At 39.8% G+C, this 21,588-nt stretch overlaps 2 protein-coding genes and 1 non-coding gene across 5 annotated transcripts in view; 1 reads left to right on the top strand and 2 right to left on the bottom strand.

The window, feature by feature from the left end:
• The window catches only part of LOC115778845 (glypican-5-like), a 61,221-nt gene extending 47,968 nt beyond the window's left edge, over positions 1-13,253 (bottom strand). The window contains exons 1-3 of the mRNA XM_030727197.1: positions 12,949-13,253; positions 10,803-10,964; positions 6,745-7,292 (exon numbers count right to left, since the gene is read on the bottom strand). Coding sequence (XP_030583057.1) covers positions 6,745-7,292; positions 10,803-10,964; positions 12,949-13,126 — 888 coding nt within the window. The 5' untranslated portion in view covers positions 13,127-13,253. The remainder of the gene's footprint in view (positions 1-6,744; positions 7,293-10,802; positions 10,965-12,948) is intronic.
• Positions 13,254-14,082: 829 nt separating this feature from the next.
• trnam-cau (transfer RNA methionine (anticodon CAU)) lies at positions 14,083-14,155 on the bottom strand. Its single transcript has one exon. It is a non-coding gene; the product is annotated as a tRNA-Met (tRNA).
• A 788-nt stretch (positions 14,156-14,943) lies between these two features.
• On the top strand, positions 14,944-20,995 carry nasp (nuclear autoantigenic sperm protein (histone-binding)). 3 transcript variants are annotated; one of them, XM_030727479.1, is made up of 14 exons: positions 14,945-15,148; positions 15,548-15,592; positions 15,707-15,820; positions 16,102-16,182; positions 16,446-16,552; positions 17,313-17,371; positions 17,588-17,658; positions 18,596-18,669; positions 18,757-18,945; positions 19,154-19,326; positions 19,413-19,490; positions 19,590-19,661; positions 20,175-20,306; positions 20,784-20,995. In XM_030727479.1, exons 1-14 carry the CDS (start codon positions 15,111-15,113, stop codon positions 20,820-20,822), a joined length of 1,272 nt encoding a protein of 423 aa, XP_030583339.1. In that variant the 5' UTR covers positions 14,945-15,110; the 3' UTR covers positions 20,823-20,995. The 3 variants fall into 3 exon arrangements, with proteins under 3 accessions (XP_030583340.1, XP_030583339.1, XP_030583338.1); XM_030727478.1 differs by having other exon boundaries at positions 17,310-17,371; XM_030727480.1 differs by lacking the exon at positions 20,175-20,306 and having other exon boundaries at positions 14,944-15,148; positions 17,310-17,371.
• Positions 20,996-21,588: the final 593 nt, after the last annotated feature.

Genomic DNA, 21,588 nt, shown 5'->3' with positions numbered 1-21,588 from the left:
GACAACATGTTCAAAACTGGACAAAGGCTACAAATTCTTCATTGAACATTATGGAGGTACGTGTTTTTGTCTTTTCTAGCTGTTAATTAATAGGATACTATTAGTCAATTTGTTAGCTAGCTAACATTACATGACCTTTCTGCATTGCAAATAGAACGTCTTTAGGCTCTAATCTTGATCAGGTCCTTATAGTTTATCCAGGGTTGGAACCTGTCACCATAAATAAGCAATCGTTTATTATTTGGCAGTTAAATGTAGTTTCCCAGTGCTGCCTGAGCATCCTGCAGTTTCGGTTGCCTACAGACACCAGTTATGCTAATACATGAACAGTAAATAAATAAATATTCTCAAAAAACTATATATATATATATATATATATATATATATATATATATATATATATATATATATATATATATATATATATATATATATATATATGTATATATATATATATATATATATATATATATATATATATAGCCCCCAGCTATTTAAAGATGGTAATACATTTCTAAGACAAACATAAGAGTGAATAGCATGCATTGCTTTTCATATATGCCCTGTATATTTTCTTTGCCAATTTATAATAAAATTTTACTATTAAAATTTGCAGCACCTTAAACTAACTATTAAAAGAGTTACAAACATGTACAGAGAGGTGATTAGTGTGACTGTCCTAGTTTGCAAGGTCACATGACATAATGAAATCTATGTTAAAATTGACATATCTCACTTTGCAGGTCCTCTGCCAGATCCTCACATCATGGCCAGCAGGGAGAAGCTGAAAGACACACGTCCACAAGCAGGGATATACAAGTTGCTGCATGGACTTGAGGGGGATGAGGAGCTTATCCTCTCAATGAGACAGAGACTTGATCATTTCTAACATGACATCTACATGGATGTCTTCTTAAGTTGTAAACCCTGAGGAATTTAGTTTAATGTTGTAGTGCAATCGATATGCCTTTCGTAAATACATTTTCTCTGCCAATGCAAAATGGACTTAAATTGCATATGTACTTCACACACACACACAAACATATATATTTTTTTTCAACAATCATTGCTCCATGTACAGTGTTTAATAGAATTATTAAATGTTTGCAAGAAACTGCCACAAATTTTGTTGTATTTTGTGTTTCCCTGTTCTACCCGTGGAAACCACTTTAATCTCAGTTCTTTTATTTAGCATGTATTTTGTATGATATCTTGAGCTAGCTATTTGATTCATGGAACCCATGTTGAAGCCAGGGAGCAGAACTGAACACATGAGTCAACAGTTCTTTACTCTGTTACCTGTTTTACTTGTCAGATGTTTCTAGAAGATTCAAATGATTCGTTCTCCTTTGATAGGAGAAAGTTTGGGAAAAAGCATCTTTTTTTTATACGTGCTGTTCAAAATAAAACAAGTGGCACAAAAAAGTGATAATTTCTGACATGAGAAATGCTTTTTTCCCCCAATATCACTCCTTTGCTTATGAAGTTTTTGTCATTATCAGGCATGCAATTCAGATAAGATTGAATACATGTTCAACATGAAATGCTACTATAAAATAACTCATTTTATGTTAGGGACAGTAAAATAGTGAATAGAATCAGTATTTGTGCTCAATCTGTAATAAATTCAATACATTTCACTTTCAGAAATAATTGTAGATATCTAAAAAAAAAAATATATATATATATAAATACAAATAGGGTAGCTGTAGCTCAGGTGGTAGAGCAAGTCACCTACTGATCAGAAAGTCAGCGGTTCGATTCCCGGCTCCTCTGGGCTGCATGTCAAAGAATCCATTGGCAAGATACTGAACCCCAAGTTGCTCTCTGACACAAGCATTGGAGTATGAATGTGTTTGAATGTTAAACAATAAAAGCACTTAGCTTAGTTACTCATGGAAATAAATGTGAACGTGTTGTATGAGTGCTCACACAGCGTAAAAAAGCACTATATAAGAACTAGTCCATTACCAAATAGTTATGCTTTACATGTACCTGCAAAAATCAAGTTAATTCTACTTAAGAAAAATCATTAAATACATTTAACAAAATTAAGTAATTTATACAAAGGTTTCTTTTGTTTGATCTACATAATGAAATGAAGTTGCTTTTAATTGCAAATTTCATTTACTACATTGAAAAAGTTGAGTGATTTATACAAAGTTTAGTTTTGCTTAATCTACTTAACAAAATTAAGTTCACTTTACTTGGATTTTATATTCCATGTAAAGAAATAAGTAAGTACTTTGAACACAGAAAAGTCCTGCTTGATCAACATAAATAAATTATGCAAATAGCTGCCTTAATTTTATTATGTAGATAGGGCAGGATATTTTTATCAGTGTAGAAATAGTATCGGTGACTATAGGATCAAGTCAGAACACACAGTGGAAACAAATATACAAATGACCCTTTGTGATGACGTCTTAAACAGAGACATCAAACAGAGATGAGGCAACAATCACATTACTGTGCGTCTGTGACTGCTAGACAATAGCGATCACACAATGCTACTTAGAAGATTCTTTAATGCCAAGGTGTAAGTATACTTGTTTTGCACACACTGGACTGGGATCTGAATGTGCTAATGAAGGCATAAACCACTTTACAGATGTAAAAGAAGGTCCTCTACGAGCGATGCAGTACAGGGAACTTCCCTCGGAACCGACACATCATCATAGTTCCTTCAAGGTCAGAAGAGAGACCTCAGAACAATAAGACCTTCGGATATTTAAGTGTTTTATGATTCACTGTTTTAAGTTCTATATTTGAGTAGTGCAGGAGGTTTTTCACAAACATGTCCACCATAGCAATTATATAATGGAGAAACAGATAACTGCAGTCACTCTAGTATCTTACAATCGATACAGCATAGTATCGTGATGTTTTGTGTGGCAACATTGTATCAATACAGGGACACCGAATGTAGATGTTTTATTAAATAAATTAAAATACTCTGGGAATACTACAAAGAGGGTTCATCTCATGAACCAAAATCCTGAGATGTTACTTGTGCAAACTTACATTAAATCAACTCAACCAAAAAAATCATACAACACTGGACACACTCAGCTTGGCAAAGCTACCTCCTAATTCAGAGGAAAGCTAATGGCTAATGGCTCAGTCACACAAGTAAAGATAGGACAATAACCTCCTTGCAGCTACAAAAAAAAAAAAAAAACAATGGCTGCCTGGTGAGTAGACTGAATTTTTTTCACATTCTGCAACCAATTGCAACTTGTGGTGACTAAATGGTTGCCACAGCTCGAAGGTGTTGCACACTCACAGCCACTTTTGATCGTAAGGCGATTGCACAGGTTGTCTGATAGGAGGCAACTTTTCTGCAAACAGTCACAGTCTGACTGCAATCACTCTCAGAGAGATTTCAGGTTGAAGGTTTGCAAATAATTGCTATTTATAAATGCAGACAGATTGACAACATGTTGCCATGAGTCTGAATGAGTCGTTGTCAATGAGCACAACTCGAGGGGACTCGACTCAACTGGATGCCAGCTGGTTGTATTTTGGTTATATTTCTATAGAACAGGAAGGTTGCTAAATGTGAATTTAGACAGCAGCCGATAGGTGATTTCCAATGATTTATTACAGTTAACTGAGGTATTATCAGAAAGAGATTGCATATAATTGGCAACTTGACCCCATTCAATCACAGACTGATAGCAGACTGACTCTGTCTTACGGTAACATTTATGGCAGGTTTTAGTGACACTGTTGGCATGCTTGAAAATGATGATATTTTGATATATTTAAAGCGAGAAAGTCAAAATTAAGTGGGATTCAGATTCAGTGAAGTATTTAGGGGTGAATACCCCCCCCCAAAATCTCAATAAAATCAAAAAATTTGATTTCAGTGTTAATTTTCGTCGACGAACCTTTTTTTCATGACGATAACGAGACGATAACTAAATAAAAACTACCTAAAATGATAAAAACTATAACTAAATTAAGTGACACTTTCGTCAACGAATGAAAACGAGATGAAAATGCTTGGCGGGGACGAAATCCAATCAGAACTGATTTAATTTTGTGACAGGGCGGGACAAGTTAGGAAAACATCCAATCAAACGCACAGTTGCACAAATTTGCTCTAAACCCGGGAAGGACAAACTAGCCTGTGATTTGTCATTACTTCTGACAGAACTAAGTTATGTAAACAATGTCAGCAGGGAGAAAGAGAAGAGCCAATGTATGGACACATTTGTCCTTTGACGCTGTGACAAACAAAACGAAGTGTAAACCATGTGGGGCGACTATCTCGGGTAAAAACACAGCAAATCTTAAACGACATCTGCAAACCAGTCACCCAGATCTCCATGCAAAGGTAAGCATTTTAATGTCATGCAGGGTAAAGTGTTTTTCCCAGTTTAGCTTTCGTGTTTAGAGAAAATCTCCACACCGCGGTGGATTAGCCTGTCCTAATCTTAGTCCTTAACACTGCCCTGTACCTTTCAGAGCGTGTTCTGCTGTAAAACGCCCGTATTATCTCAGTAAGGTGGTGTTAATGATCAGGTGTGTGGGAAGCAGGTGAAACACTAATGTTAATATTATTAATAATATTCCATAACTTTTAATAAATGTTTAATTTTGTGTAAGTGTGTATAATGACTAATTCAAGGGAACTGAAGAAAAAGCATTTACATTTTACACCCTTTATACTTTAGTCGACTAAATCGACTGTAGATTTAGTCGACTATATTCTTATAATTTCGACTAAAACTATACTAAAACTAAAACTGTTCAGATGACTAAATTATGACTAAAACTAAATTACATTTTCGTCAAAAGACTATGACTAAAACTAAATCAAAATTTGCTGTCAAAGTTAACACTGTTTGATTTCAAACATTCAATCCGACCTGTCAAGATGTAACATGTTACCACGATGAAGAATTAGGTACAAGACTTTACAACTGGCAAAGTATACCCGATTATTTCAAAGCAGCATAAATTAATAGTAATCCATCCTATATAGCACAGTGAAAAGAGATAGAATGCAAAATATCAAGTGATATTCTACTACAGGTTATAATAAGGGACAGTGCCTTGGCCAAACACTTAAGCAACACCAACCATAGATAGAGACCCCACTTAAAATTTGGTTTGGTGTGCTCAGGGAGAACCAAAAACAAAGCACCCTATCAATAAATACAATGGATTGCTTATAATTCAAACTTTATTCCCAACAAAACAGATCGTAGGTGTAAAAAATGGAAGGATTTTGGTTTGGTAAACTATAGTGATTTCTATAACTCTGAAAACAACATGTCTTAACAAATCAAGACGTTCACAGGTTTTTACAAATTAGATATCATATAGAGAGAGTGATTAAAAAGGACAATTTGGACTAGGCTGACTCAAATGTTCTTTAGATCTTAATGGCTTATAAATCAGTCACAGGTGTTAAATATATTTCTAAACTATACAAGAATTAAAAGGGGAAAACACAACATACTACATAAAGATGGGAAAAGGAGGGAAATTTCACATTACAGTTGGAAACATGGGGAAAAATTAAATAAACAACAGTGGAAAACTACATCCGTTCCATCTTGGAGAGAGATTGGATGAAAGAACTTGACGAGATTCTTCAGGACACTTGCACAAAGCGTTTCTTTTTTTCTTTTTTTTTTTTAAATAAAGAATTATGTTGTTGAAGGTCTTGCGGTGAAAAAATGCTAATCGTTTTCATGTGTTTTGGCCCCGTACTCCAGAAATGCTGGCTTTAAGGTAAAGACAGTCATGAAAAGAATACTGAAGGAAAGGATTAACTTTTTTTTAAGACTTTATATTTAGGTTTGAGACCAGACTCACTGGATGGGTTTGAAAATAAATATTTGTTCAGAATTTTACTGATAGAAAGTAAGAAAGCTCCCACAAGAAAATGGCTGTTGACAGTCATCTTCAGTTGAGGAGTTCATGACATTTATGTGATGGAGAAGTTGACATAAGCCAGGGAGAGGACAGGTTTGTAAACTGTTGGGACTCTTGGATTCACTATGAATCATCTTTTAGATACAATTTTAAGTAAGCCGATGATCATTTGTGACATTTCCACTCTCTAGTTGGTAAGCTACTCAAGGATAGGTTATGTTTGCATTATTTTATTAACTTCTGTCATTAGGTGTTTGAGTCCACATTTGCTGTGCAAGAAAACCAAAAGTGGAATGTGAAGCTGGATTGTGGATTTGTGATACAGCACGTGCATTTCTGGTTCCTAATAAAAATCTAAATAACAAAAAAATGAATTAAAAAAAATTTCCTCCAGGTGTTTATTTTTAAGACCACTTATTTTTCCAGTCTTTTGTTGCTCCCATCCCAACTTTTTCAAAATGAGCTGCCATCGAATTCAAAATGAGCTATTATCGTTCATGAAAAAGTAAAATGTCTCAGTTTAAGCATCTGATTTGTTTTCTATGTTCTATTGTGAATAAAAATGTGGATTTGTGAGATTTGCACATCACTGCATTCTGTTTTATTTACATTATACACAGCAGGCCAACTTTTTTGGAATTGATTTTATTGATTGATTTAATTGATTTGATGAGAAATCATGGCGATCGACTTGAGAAGATACTGGCACTATAGAGTCTCCTGGTCACTATCAAAGGTGATAGGTGAGGGATAGGTATTCGCTTGGTTGCAATCTCCAACCTCATTGCTATATGCTACTGATTCCTTTAAAATAGATAAGAATAGCCAATGCACAAACTTTCAGTTACTTACCAGACATCCTCTCATGATGTTGATACATAATCCAGTACAGGGCCGTATCAGTGTGAGCCCTCTGCAGTGGGAACAATACTGCATCCTCACTAACCCCCGCACACACTCTCTAGATAACGTCACCTTCTCTGTCGCATTCACAACCTCTCCAGCTAGTCTCAGCAGTTGACTGAGCACTCGACCAGGCCCGAGTGCCCGTGACAAGCTACTGACGAGTAGGCGAGGATGGGGTCCAAATGGGCTGACGTCCTGCCGTGTCATTCGCAAGCAGTCATCATGACTGGGTGAAAGGGAGTTATAGGTATGGACTGATGTACGCCCTATGCCAGGGTTGAGCAGGCGGCGATAGACCAGTGGGAAGAGGTCATTGTAGAATCGACGCACAGCACTGTCCAAGGAAGAATTAGAGTCTCCAGAAAGGTGCCGTTTGATGTCACTGAACAGCTTAAACACAAAAGGGCGACAGTCGGATGCCAGGGCAGCGTAGGCACTGTCAAACAGAGTGCTGGTCAGATTGGATGTAAAAGAAAGAAGCAACTCAAAGTTTTCTGGAACGACAGAGAGGAAAGAGAGAAAGGATTTTTTTTTTCCATTTGTTAGCCATGTGTACTTGTGCCAAAGAGCTACGTAGCTTTTAAAGATAAGCATTAGCAAAGTTGTCTACATACAGTTTGTCAGTATTCAGTTTAAGTACCCTTCATTTTGCTGACTCAAGAATGATCCAAGCAGCAGCATTAAGGTTGCTTGGCTCTTCCATTTCCAAACGTTAGATCGTGCACAGCTTTGTGTCAGTGTGCAGAAATTAGTCATTCTTAATGTGATCACTCTCATAATGGAAGAAATCATGTTTTGTGAAATCATATATAGTAGAGTTAAAGCTAAAATCACAATACAAAAAAAATAACTGGCTTTGAGGCTATAAGGATATTTGTGGTGTGTCCATTGACTAACTGACCCCACTGTACAAGTCAGAGTTTCCTCTTGCACTGGCTTCTTTAGTTATTCAGGTCTTCTTGTGGCTGGATTGCTGTCTCCTCCATACTGGATGTCACTGGGGGCTTAACACTAAAATACATTCATGTCATTTCTACATATAAGATGTTGCATATGTAAGTTTCTCTCACCACAAAGTCCATCTCTAACCGTCCTTGAACTGACTTTATCAAAAATAGCTCAAACTTAATTCATCCCAGAGCTCGTTTTCACTACCCTGTTATCTATAGTCAGGTGATAATGAGAGGCCCAATCTCATGATCCACTGTGTTTCCTATGTCAGGCATGGTCTAATAAAGAGGACACCACCCTGCCCCTTTACAGGGGCCTTATGCCTCTGGTGTGTGACAGTGTGTCTTGACGTTTGAAGCTCGCCTAGTGAAAAGGGTGATGTCAGTGTGAAGGCATCCTGACACAGAGTGAGAGAGAGAGAGAGAGCAGGACTGGGAGGCAACTGGATTAAAGAAAGCATAAAAGAAACCTTTTTATCTCCTACTTTCACCAAGTCACTCTGTCTCTGTGCGTGCGAGTCCATATCTTAACAGCTTTGTAATTTACAATCACAGCTGCAGCCACCTGACTCCCCAAGTGACAGCAGTATATGTGGGAATTCATGAAATCACTCTCAAAGTCCTGTTTAATGCAAGTATATAAGTCAACAGCAACATTTGCATTGATATTGGGGGGGCAGTGTAGCAGCAGTGGACCAAAGCACTGAGTGAGAACGTTTCACTTTAATGCATTTGCATGCCCATGTTCTGGCAGAAGCAGCTCAAATGCAGAGGGCATCAAGTGACATGGCAAAGTCTACTCACATGGGGTCATGTGATTAACTTTTTAACCCTTGTGATTGGACAACAGCTGCAATGTGAAAGGCAGGGCATGAGAGTCTTACAGTGCCAGGAGAAACACACGCAAGCATGCGGACACACACGCACACACACACACACACACACACGCACACACACACACACACACACACACACACACACACACACACACACACACATGCGCACCAAAGTAATCCAGAGTGTGTAAATAGAGCTTGACTACAACCGCTCTGGGCATGTCTCAGTTTCTCCAGTGGGTTATAATCACCGCACTTAAGAGAGGAGATCCTTTGACTCTGCTCAGCTGTTGAGGGACACTGCTGTCCTGCAAAATTAACTTAATGAATTAAAGGGTTGGTTAACCAAAAACACACCAAAAAAAAAAAAACCCTCATTTGTCCAAAAGGAAGTTGGAGTTTATTTGGACAAGTTTTAGAATAAAAGGCTGCGAAGCAAAAGAAAAAAACTGCTCTGCAGAAATTGGTCGACACTGAGGTGTCGTAAGCATCCTGGACACTGTTTTCCAATTTTATCTTTACCCTGGAAAAAAAAGGAGTGGAAAATTGCCAAAGAATGCCAATTTTCCCCAATTTTTCAATGTTTCTGGATCTGATTCACCACCAACTGTGCTAACATAACTGCAGTCTTTCCAGAAAACGATAAGCTATCTATTGCTTGCACATTACACTGTCTGTGGAGCTCCTTATGTCTTGGCAATAACAAGAAGACAGACTGTGCAGCAAACTAAACTTGTCTTCACTTACTTACTTGCTGCAGTTATGGCCCACTTTGTCTATGGGTGTTTGGCATTCATTTTACCCATGGATGCTTCAGCCATCCACTGGGCATAAATAGCAGCTGAAAGCGAGCCTGGGTGCATTCAGACGTGGGTGGTGGGATTGGGGGGTGGGGGGCAAAAACAGGTACATGTTTGCCATGTCCTTCTGCTGGGTTTCATCAATTCTACCATTCTCATTATCTCCACAATGCATGAGCGCATACACATAGAAAACACAAGGTCTCTCCAGCACACACACACACACACACACACACACATGCTCACACAAACTGGTGAATAGCGTTGAGAGACAAGTGGACAAGCAGAGTATTCTTCCTTCTATTCAGAGCAGGCCGTTAGAGACCGGCTGTTGCCCACGGCAACAACACTTTGCCACGGATACGTACTGAATGTAAACATTCTGAGTCCCTCGCTCTCTCATTGGTCAAGAACAAAACCTGATTATTGCAGCGACAGAGACAGACAGACGGAGAAAGAGAGCGGAGAATTGTAACAAAGTTTTCCGCTGCTCCCTCTGAGAGTTTGCTCTCTCAAAGACTCAATCGAACATCAGTTGTTTGTTTGGCTAGCCACTGCGGCGCCTCACAAAATAAACTGGCCTCACACCACCACCCTGACACAAACTAGCTATTTCATGATGAACGCACAAAGTGCGAATGACAGAGGGGCTACAGGCTCTTGACAGACTTGTTAAAGCATCAAAAACACAACTGCTATTAAAGTCATTTTGGTGGAGGCTCTTTATTTGTGCTTGTCAGTCGTGAATCTAGGAGAAAGTGAGTAGCTGAAACAAGAGCCCAGATTTCATAGTGAAGGAGGAATGCAGCTAAATACTGCAAGATTTGCTATGTTGAAATGTACAAATTATTGTAGGGTCTTTACCCACAGTACAAAGCGCCTTGAGGCGACAGTTTGTTGTGATTTGGCGCTATATAAATAAAATTTAATTGAATTGAATTGAAATATTTTCCAGTAATGTTTCAGATTTCTTTTAACTTGCCAAAATATGAAAGCTGCCACAATCCAAAGACATGTTTGTCAGGTTCACTGAAGAAAAAAATAGGCGTAGGTGTGGCTGGGAGAGTGCGCATTTGTCTGTCTCTGTGTGTTAGCCCTGCAATGGACTGCTGACCTGTCCAGGGTGTACCCATGCTCTTACCCTATGACAGCTGGGATAGGCACCAGCCCCTTGCAACCCTAACAGGTTAAGTGCCAGGGAAAGTGGCAGGATGCAAAATACTGAGCAACTGAAAAAAATACACATGGTGCCCAACAACCATAAAGAGAGAGAGACGCAGAGTAGAGAGTCCTGTGAAAACTTTCTGTTTAACGACTGTACATGTTCTCCATCTACACCTGTCTCCAACATGGTTTTCTCCTCACTAATGCATAATATAATTCTCAGACTCCTCTTTAATTCAATTTCCCTCCCTCACCTTGGTAAGCCTTGATGTGTCCAGCAATCAGGTACTTGAGTTCGAAACTGTAAGATCGCATCTTCTGCTGCGTTTCACCGCGAACAGCTGCCACGTAGCTGTCCTCCATCTTACTGGTACAGCAGCTGGGCCCAGGGTGGACGCACACTCGGAGAGACTCATCTGAAAGACAGAGGAAATGAACGCCTAAAATGAGACCTGGGCACATCAGTGTGATGCTATTTTCCATGAGTCACAGAGAAGCTTTTTTCAATACTTGACTTATTATGTTATTCAACTGTTACAAACTCCTTATTGTTCATAAAAATATTGATAAATGGTCTATGTTTTGTCCACATTTTCTCATTAATAAAATTATTCAGATTAGTTTGTCGGTTAGAAAATCCATCCAGTGATCAATAATTTTAAAGCATGTGGCGCACAGGACTTTGTGACCTCAAAAATTCTTTGCACAACAAGCCTGGTGGGAGCCGACATGATGACATGAGGAGTGGGTGAAACTTCACCACTCACACCAATGTCTGTGTGTGTGTGTGTGTGTGTAGCAGTCTGACTTTGACAGACTACTGTAAACCAAGCTGTCAAGCAGCTGACTGAGATCAAGGGGTAGAGAGAAATGAGGGGAATGGACTGTATGCAGCACGTGCACACGCCAAAAACGGTGCCAAACTTTGGGTCATTTAAATTAGCGCTGGCTGATAATAGAATAATTTACTGATATAGTTACGGTTTACTGGTAGTGGTATGTTGCAGCAACATGATTCAGCAAACTGTGTAGCGTTATTTTCTCCCACATCTTAGTGCAAGGTCTACCTGGTGAGAACCTTTCAGAGCTTTCAGCTGCATTACACTCACCTGTAGACGCAGTTTAAAGTGACACAAAATTACAGTAAGTGGACCTTATGCAAATCTATTTTTTAAAGTTTAAACTGTTATTTCCAAATTGAATGATGAGCTGTTAACTACTTTTAGTGGACAGTTTAGGGGAAATCTGAAGTTTAAGACGTGGAAGCAAAGACCACTGACAGCCCGGTGGATGGTGTCTCCGTGCAGTCAATTGTAGGCACATGTGTGGATGTCTTAGTAGAGGAGACGGGACTTAAATTGACATCTTCCTCAAGCTAATTCATTCAGGGTCACACCAGATCGCTGAATGCAAAAACAAGACACTGTTGTGCAGAGATGTTTTGCAAAGATCCTGCTATGATAATTACCTATAATTAGTAGCCATCTTTGCGGTTATGGTTAGTAATTACTATATTATTAACCAATGGTGACCAGCAAGTGACATTGCAGAAATATTATAATGCCTTATTTTTGCAGTCCAAAGTCAGTAGCCTAATGTAATATGTTTGCTGATATTTTATGATTAACACATGGAGAACTTTTAAGTTAGGATGATAAATGGTCAAAAGAAAAGCAAATATCGCTATCAGCAAGTTAATTACCTGAAATTGCATCACAATTTTGTGTTTTCTTAGGGGAACATTTGGTAACCACTCAACAACTCCAAAAAGATTGCACACAGGAATGCAGGAAAATGTGACTGTATAATCCATGCAAAAATTCAAAAGCAAATTTATATTGAGAATATATCCTATTTAATGGTAACACTTTAGGAAAACTTAATGAATTTTTTTTCAACATAAACATAGCTTCTCTCACCTTGAAGGGTTCTCTGCACCACAGAGATGATCCTCCCTATTTAAAATGTGGCCCCGCATAGTGGTTATACAGCCTGTTAGTGGGTTAAGTTTGACTCACGCTGCAGTGGATAGCAGTGTTTTTATGTGCAGTTACAAGACATGCATTCATAAATCTCACAGCAATAAAAAAAAAGGTAGAATCAAGTCGTTATGCAGCCTGTCAATGGCAGCCTATATCAAGACAAATTGCATTACTGGGTCCTTTTCACAGACGCCTGCAGGCGAACGAAGTTGCCCGTTTCACTTTGCTGCTCTGATTTCATTTATAAAACGCTGCAAAAGCAAATGTTTTGTCTTTATAATCTCCATCTGCCAAGTAATGCATCAATAGTAGAAACATATAAAAATAAATACATCATTCTAAAATAAAGTACAAAATTTTAAAATGTCCTAGTACAGTTTGATAAATATAATCATTCCAAAGGGATTGACGGACTGACCTGGTCCCGGTCTGTCTGGCACCAGTTCCACCGGGCCTATTTGGCGCATCATGTAGGCTGTCTTCACCTCATGACAGCTGTCTGCATCGGCTGATCTACAGCCAGTCTCCGGCAAAAAAACGAGGTACAGCAAAATTACCCAAAACAAGTCCACGCTTTGAAAGGCTGCACGGAACATCGCAACATGTCAGTGAGAAGTTAGAGAGTCTGAACTGGTTAATATGAATTCCTGAAAGTCCCACCGTGCAGTGTGACTGAAAACTTCATCTGCAGCCAGTGAGTCCGTGTGGAGCCCACCGTCAGGCTCAGCGCCCTCCTCTCGCTCTCCCGCTCCCTCTCTCGCTTCTCTTCAATTACTTAATTGGCATGAGCGGCCCAACGCTCTCAGACAGTTTTATTTGATACTGTGACTGCCGTAAAGCACTAAAGGTAAAATCCACTTAAAACTTTGCACACTTTATTGGAATCATTGTCGTCACAATCACAGAGGAATGGTGACAGATTTCTTGCAGTTCGCCCGTTTCTAGGGTCATAATCCATGTGTTTGTTTTTTATTTTGGCTATATTTGGCGCAGTGCACAGCAGGTGTTTCTACAAATAAGATCCAATAAACTTGAATGATTGCTGTGAGTGAAGCGAACGAAGTCAAGTAGAATATGGTATTTAAAGGTGGAGCATGGGCGCCGCCTGCTGAGAACTTTGGGTCTCGACAGCCCAAACAGCCCCTTAAAGCAAATGTTTACACATTATGCAAACCTAGCTCATAAGCACATAGACTCCGCTTACCATCTGTATCATATGGGAGGACTATAGTTGGTATTAACCAATGCCATTCACATGACTGATTTTTTTCATTCAACTCCATATCTTGAGGGGCGCTTCATACTGATTAATGATTGCTGATGAATTTCAGTAGAAAAACCAACGATTGGCTCTGAGTAGGCTACATTACCACTGACTTTAACCGTTTTTGCTTACAGGGAGACAACAAGAAAAAAAGAGCAAGTGTAATTTCAGGTTTCCTGAATATATCTTAAATTATTGGTGTCATATTTCCCTCCGGTTCACGTATCTCACGACCAGCTTTTTATGGACGAAACAACAAGAAAAGGGTGAAAGCAAACGAAAAATCAGTGCCCCGTGTGAGGCTCGAACTCACGACCTTCAGATTATGAGACTGACGCGCTGCCTACTGCGCCAACGAGGCCACGTATACAAAATGTTCTACGATCGTACACAAACTTATCATACCGATTGGCAAGGGTTTCAATCAATAGGGTTTTGTATCAATTTGCAAGATTTGACTGACTAGTATCGTTATAACTACTAAGATTCTTCCCAGCAAAAAGAAATACGGGTAACCTTGGGTCTCAGAATTTGAAGGGTACGGTTCGAGTACGTGTATACACGTGATTGTAGTACCACGGGTAGGCAAATTATAATAATAGTACATGGTTTATTAGCAGTAAACGTGCATTGTCCTTAATTTAACAAACGTCACGGGTTTTTATCGCTATATTAGCTACCTAACCCCGCGGGACACTAACCAACTGTATATTGCTAAGGTACGTCTCTTAAGTTAACGTATCTGATAATGCCAGCTATATTCATGCCCTGTAATTAGTTTTTCAGCAAAAATATTTTGCGTAAATACAGGGTAAGAGCCGACAGAGGATCAACTTATTAATTAAACCAGTTAAACCAGCTCACACTCTTAACACAAGGTAACTGGTGCTAAAAAATTAGAAAATTAGAGGAAAAAAATGAGAGATTAAGAAAAAATGGTAAATTTACGAAAAAGCAAATAGATTTGCCAGTTTCCTCTGGAAATTTTACAGCCATCGCCCGTTCACTTATTAATAGCAGTAACGGTACTGGTACTATTAGTCCTAATACAAACACGTGGTAGTGTTTTGCACGTTCATTTTGATCTAACGGTTGTCTTTCCCATGGGCCTAAAACGCATCACGATAGATGCTACGGCCCCTTTAAATCCAATCTCCCGCGTTCCAAGTTAAGCGGAAATAGAAAGCCTTCTTTTCTCTATTTAAGCGCGCCAACAAAGACTATCGTAAGGGGTCTTTCTGTACTTTAATCACAGAATATCAGACCGTTGTTTTTCTTTTGTCCTTTTCCACAGTCTATACGGCCTTTCTGAAGATATGCCAGAGGAAACGTCCGCCGCGTCGAGCTCTGAGAGGTAAGAGTAGAGTCGCTTGTCATTTTTCACTCAGGTTCACAATAACGTATGCAGGGAAAACACAGCTTGTTAGCCTTTAGCTGAACAACGCGGCGAACGTAGGCGAGCCTTTGTGATAGGTGTAGGATGTGAGGTATTCTAACGACACGCACAGCAAGTGACACTCGGCTTAAAATAACCGTGTGGTTAGTGGTACTTAACGGCAGCTGCATACGCTGATAACATAACTCTAACCTCATACTGTTAAGCTAGTTGGCTAACAACTACACGATGCTAACAGCAATGAGGCGTAGCGATTTTCGTGCGCTCAGAAGTGAAAGTTTAATGTGTCGACTCTGTACTTCAGAATCAGGTAACTCTGTATAAGCGTTGACTGAACTGAGGTTTAAACTATTGCAGCTCAGAGGAGAAGCCATGCTCATCGACAGCTGCTCCGGCAGACAGGTGAGTATAGTGTAATAGCAAAACTGTTCTGCATATGGTGGTCACTCGGCATACTTTCAATATAACTAACATGAGCTTAGTTATGTAATTGTATCTTTTATATCTCTTTTGTAGCTCAGTTGACGTTATGGAGGAGGCAAAGAAACTGATTGGCACAGGGAACAGGCATCTGGTGATGGGGGATGTTGTTTCTGCTGTCAGTGTCTTCCAGGAGGCCTGCAGCATGCTGTGAGTAGGACACTGTCATTGATAATTTTTAAAAATAGACTTTGGTCATGTGTATATTTTTTTTTTTTTTTTTTTTTTTTGCTTGTAAAATTACCATTTTGCACATTTAAGCACTATGTACATTGTGTTTGGCTTTATTATTAACTGCTGTAACAAAGGAATCTCAACTTGTGTATCAAGTGTACGTTATTGTAAATGTTTGAATTTTGCTTTAGCTTCATAACTACCTCAAAATCTAATTTTTGATAGTGTTTCTGTCAATTTAAAAATTCTCCATCCAGTGCTGAAAAATATGGGGATACTGCAGATGAGTGTGGTGAGGCCTTTTTCTTATGTGGGAAATCCCTGCTGGAGCTTGCCAGGTTTGTTACATTTATTTTAAACATACTCCCTAGAAGATAGACCTGTGAGACTGAATCGGATAATATTGCATCACGTTATTTTTATTTATTTTTTTTTTAATTCATCTTTTACACTCCGTGCTGTCCAAAAGAAATTATGCGCACTTGTTAGCCTATGGAATTTGTGTTCAGAGGGCAACAATTTATGGACTTGTATTCTATCCCTTCCTTCATAAGCAGCACCTCTGTTTGACTTTGGCCACTATGCTCCTGGTTTTGGTTAGGATGGAGAACACTGTCTTTGGCAATGCCCTGGAGGGAGTCCCAGAAGAAGGGGAGGAAGAGGAGCAGCCCAGCAATTCAAATGTTGAGAGTGCAGACAACCTTGATGGTCAGTACCTGGGTGCTTCAGAGTTTTTGCACACAGCGTACAGCGTGTGTAATAAGCTTTTTATAAGTTGTATGTTCCTGTTGGGAACTGAAATGGCTTGTGTTGACACTGATTGGAAGATTTCTGATCTTGGTTCTTTTTAATTTTTATTATCTATATTTTAAACAGTGCATCATTGAAATAATTAACTGTCAAAATGACTCCAAATGATCAGAAACATCAGCTCAGTGAGTTTTAAAAACTGATTTCTGAAAGAACAAGTTTCGTGTGCCACTCTGGTGCAGAAAAAACAAGAGATGAACTACGACGGCAGGTGTATGATGCAATGGCAGAGAAGGAAAAGACTGAGGATCCAGGTTTCCCTGTGACTGGGGATGAGAAGAGTTCACCTCAGGAAACTGCAGTGGATGGAGATTCTTCTGTGAACAGTGTGGGTGAAAGATCACTTGGAAACGAGACAGAAAAGAAGGCTGAAGGTTCAGAAGAGCAGACTAGCAAAGTGACTGAGGTGAAACCAGGGAGCGGAAATGACGAGGACAAAGAGGAAACGGAGGGTAGTAGATCTTTGGTCACAGAGCACCTTTTGGTGTGTGGATGGGCACAAAGTTGATATTTGAAAGGTCCACATTAACAGGTGTCCGAGCGGTGGAGGGGGGAAATGCAGGAGCAAGTCAGATGCTTTCTGTTTGACTAGTTTATACTTCAGAAAAAACAGTGAGATGTCCACATGTAACTTTTGTTGTTGTTTCATCAACAGATGATGATGATGATGAGGACGACGATGATGAAGAAGATGGAGAGAAAAATGGACAGGATAAGGTGAGTTCCAATATAAAACTGCCTTAAGTGAAAATATTGAATAGATTTGCAAACCAGGTGTCTACATTTCTACTGTGACTTTATGAGCACAAACCTCTTCCTCAGAATTCTTCGTCTTTAAAAACCCCAAATCCTTGCAAATGTCATGAACCTGAAGTAGTTTGTGCTGAATAGCAATGCTTTTGGACACTGACACAGCTTCCTCCCTCCTTTCAGGAAGAAGAGGAAGTTGGGAATTTGCAGTTGGCATGGGAAATGCTTGAAGTGGCTAAAGTCATCTACAAAAGGTATGGACAAAAATGACAAAATGCACTGCTCAAAAAAAAAATCAAAGGAAAGCTTTCAAAACCCATCAGATCTCAGTGGGGAAAAGGAACATGTTTGATATCTATACTGACTGGGTGATGTTAGGAATAAGAGGATGCCACACTTTTTGAGGGAAATGAAAATGATCAACCTACAGAGGGCTAAATTCAAAGACACCCCAAAATCAAAGTGTGTGTGTGTGGTGGGGGCGGGGGTGCAGGCTAGTCTCTTGCAAAATTTCATTGCAGCAACTCAAAATGGTACACAGTAATTTGCATGGCTCCCATGTACTTGTATGCCTACCTGACCACATTGGGGCATGATCTTAATGAGGCGATGGATGGAGTCCAGGGGAATCTACTCCCAGATTAGGACCAGGGCATCCCTGAGGGCCTGGACAGACTGAGGTGCAACCTGGTGGCGTCGGCTGGACTGAAACGTAACGTCCCAGAGGTGTTTTGGGTTTAAGGTCCGGCAAGCGTGGGGGCCAATCTGTACTATCAATTCCTTGATCATCCAGCAACTGCCTGCATTAGCTAACATTAACAAAGATTCTGACCCACCCCCCCGCTGCTTAACTAAGCAGATCAATATCCCAGAAGTTTAATTGACTTTATCCTGTCAGGTAAACAGGTTTTTTGTGAAGGAAGACACCTGAAACACTTTAAAGTAATTCATTTAATGTATCAAAGAATCAGAAAAAATACACACATGCATGTGAGGACTCAGAAGAGACAGGCCTGTGTGTGTGCTCTCTCTGAGCCCGTGTTCCTCTCTAACCAAAACATTTTTATACTGACAGCCTCCGTGAACATATTCCTTTTTAATTTAAATGTAAAATGTGTATGAACATTTGTGACTGTTGGACTGCACTGACCAAGTGAGGCCAACTTTTGAACTTTTCTTCTTCCCCCACAGAAAGGAAAGCCAAGAGGACCAGCTGATGGCAGCTCAGGCATATCTGAAACTTGGAGAAGTCAGTGCTGAATCAGGTATGTTTGCTCTGATGCAGTAAGTGGATTTGTCACCCTTCCTGTCTCCACTGTCAAGATCTCATGGCGGCTTATTCCCACTCTTAGGTAACTATCCCCAGGCACTCGAAGACTTCCAGGAGTGTCTCACCCTGCAGCTGAAACACTTGCCTCCCCATAGTCGTCTGCTGGCAGAGACCCACTACCATGTTGCTACTACACTTTGCTATATGGATGAGTACAGCCAGGCCATCCAGCACTACAACAGCTCCATAAAAGTCATTGAGACCCGTCTGGGTAAGAATTCACATCTTTTTGTGTGCTTATTATATGAAAACCAAATCATTTGTAATTAAGAATGAAGTAACTGGCAGGTAGTAAGAATAGCATGGCGATTCTTGAGGAGAATGCTCCTCCTGAACACCAAAGCATAATTGCAACCAGCTGGGACTGTTTGTATTTACTCTTCCATATCATAGATTTCTTGATCTGATTGTCTGTGTAGCCATGCTGCAGGAGGTGATAGATGCAGCAGAAGGAGCAGATGGAGCAGCAGAGGAGAAAAATGAGCTGGAAGAGCTGAAACTGCTTTTGCCTGACATCAGGGAAAAAGTGGAGGATGCCAAGGAAAGCCAGAGAACAGCCAGTGCTGCCTCACAGGCCATCCAGCAGACACTAGTGAGTGCACAGGATTTAGTGTCTATATTGCTCTTTCATAATATCTACATGCCTTTCTATAAACTTGGGTTGACTGTGTCTTGCAGGGTGGTGCCTCAACTTCATCAGCATTCCTTTGTGAAAATGGCAGCACTTCATCGGCAGCTTTTGCAACAACCAGTCAGGTGGGGGTAAAATGGCATAAACTAGCATGTGCTAAATAAAATATTCTTGCCTTCTACCAGGAGTGAATCCCATCAAACATGCAAACTTCTGCATTTCAGGTTTCAGTTAAAACTGACAGTGCCTCATCTTCCAAAGTGGTCTCGGACATCTCTCACCTTGTAAGGAAAAAGGTGAGGCTCTCAGCTGTTTCCATCAGGTTTTTTTTTTTTTTTTCCCCCTCTTCACTCAGTTAATTACTGAAGGTGTAAACCTTCACAGTTGAATCCATAAAGGGTTTAATATTGAGGCATTAAAGCTGGGCATGTACTGCTTGTGTCTTTGTGAGGTCTGTCATTGTTGGTTGTGCTTGTACTGTTTTGGGTTTTTTGTTGTGGTTTTTTTTTTTTTTTTTTTTTTTTTTTTTTTTTTCCTCTAGATTTTCTGCAAATCGGTGACAAGCCTGTGTTGTGGCTTCTGAATCAGAGGTGTGTGTGTGTGTGTGTGTGTGTGTGTAGATGGGGCTTGATGCTTGAAACTAAGCTTTGATTTGGCCTGGCTTGTGTGCATGGTTCATCAAGTTGTGTGAATTTTATATATCTTTATTTTTTTAATGACTGGTCATAGCTCACTTCAATTTCGGTTTGTGTACAGAAGCCTTCAGTCTTCTCTTCCTCCCCTTTTGTCCTGGCTTTGTTTCTGCACAGAGGAAACCAGAGGAGGAGAGCCCAGTAAAGGACACTGATGCTAAACAAGCGAAACAGGAAGCCACAGTTAATGGCAGCGGTGACTCTAGTGCCAGCAACGGCAATGGAGTCCAGGAGGGAAAATCACAGGAGGCGAGTGATAGGCTTATCTATTACCTACTGATGCATTCACAGGACTCTCTGACACGGGATTGTGCTGTGATGCTGGATGGCAGGAGACAGTACCTGCATGCGGTTTCTGGTGGAATTAGATGACTTTTAGTTGCCTCCGTGTTAGAACTGGATGCATGAGAGAACTTGTTGCTTCAGGTCCTCCTAAATTAAGTTGTAGAAAAGGTGATTTTCTTGGTCTTGGAATGATGTCCATATTAGCAAGATCTGTCCACTCAGGACTATACAGCATCAAGTATTGCTGTGCTGGAGGTAATCTTGAAAGAGGAAGACTTGTAAAGTTTACGTCTTCTATGTACAAGTTTACCAAATAGAACGAGTGAATGTTCTGACATCGAGCGTTTCCGTTGAGTGACTCTGACAAGCCTGCATTTAAAAATTGTCTACTGGCTTGAGTCTTTTGATGTAATGTTAACTTCTTGCTTTTCTTTCCTCTAGTCTGCCACCCAGTCTGCATCTGTCGAGTCCCCGGCGTGACTGTCTTCACCTTTTTCCTGATTTCAGAAACCAGCACAGCATGCCTGTCCAGCCCCTGTCCACCTTTCAGCACTCTTGTCTCTGTAAATAATATCCATTTTCGTAGATTTGTCTGTCAAGTTTTTCTATACTTGTAGTAAAAGGAAAAAAATTAAAAGAATCTGCAGATGTAATTGTGCATCACTGATTTCTTCATTCCTTTTTTTTTTTTTTTTTTTTTTTTTTTTTATATAAAGGACACAATTGAGTAGGGCAGAAAAATGTGGTTCTTCAGATATCTTGAGTTAGGAATGGTTCTCAAGGTTTAGTTCTTTTAAAGCCATGGCAGCTACTTTTGAAATGATAAACAGATGTTGGAAGGCATATTACTTATGCTTGCACCTAAATGGAACCAAACCTTTAATGACATTAGTAACACCTGACTTGACTTCCAATTTCATGTGAAAATGGCTGCTGTAAAAACTAATATGGGCCTAGAAACAGATGCTACAGGGTGATGGGCTAAGATGTACAGTGAGTGCATTAAAAAGTAAACCCTCCATGGCTTTACTTGTATTTGACATCTTTAACACAAAGAGCATAGTCGTGTCGACCTGCTAATCCAAAAACACACCCCCTGGACCTGGGTGAAGGGTCTCTGTTGTCAGTGAGGACATTTGAGCCTGTTTTGTGGCCTGTGCAGCTGAAACTGGGAGATGAAGCATATTCATTGGCCATTGTAGGTGGAAAGACACTAGTGAGAGGAAAAAAATGGTTGAAGATACTG

The sequence above is a fragment of the Archocentrus centrarchus genome, chromosome 4 (assembly GCF_007364275.1).
Source record: "Archocentrus centrarchus isolate MPI-CPG fArcCen1 chromosome 4, fArcCen1, whole genome shotgun sequence".
In the NCBI taxonomy this organism is placed as follows: domain Eukaryota; kingdom Metazoa; phylum Chordata; class Actinopteri; order Cichliformes; family Cichlidae; genus Archocentrus; species Archocentrus centrarchus.
The sequence above is the reverse complement of the archived record's forward strand: the minus strand, read 5'-3'. Positions and strand labels throughout refer to the sequence as shown.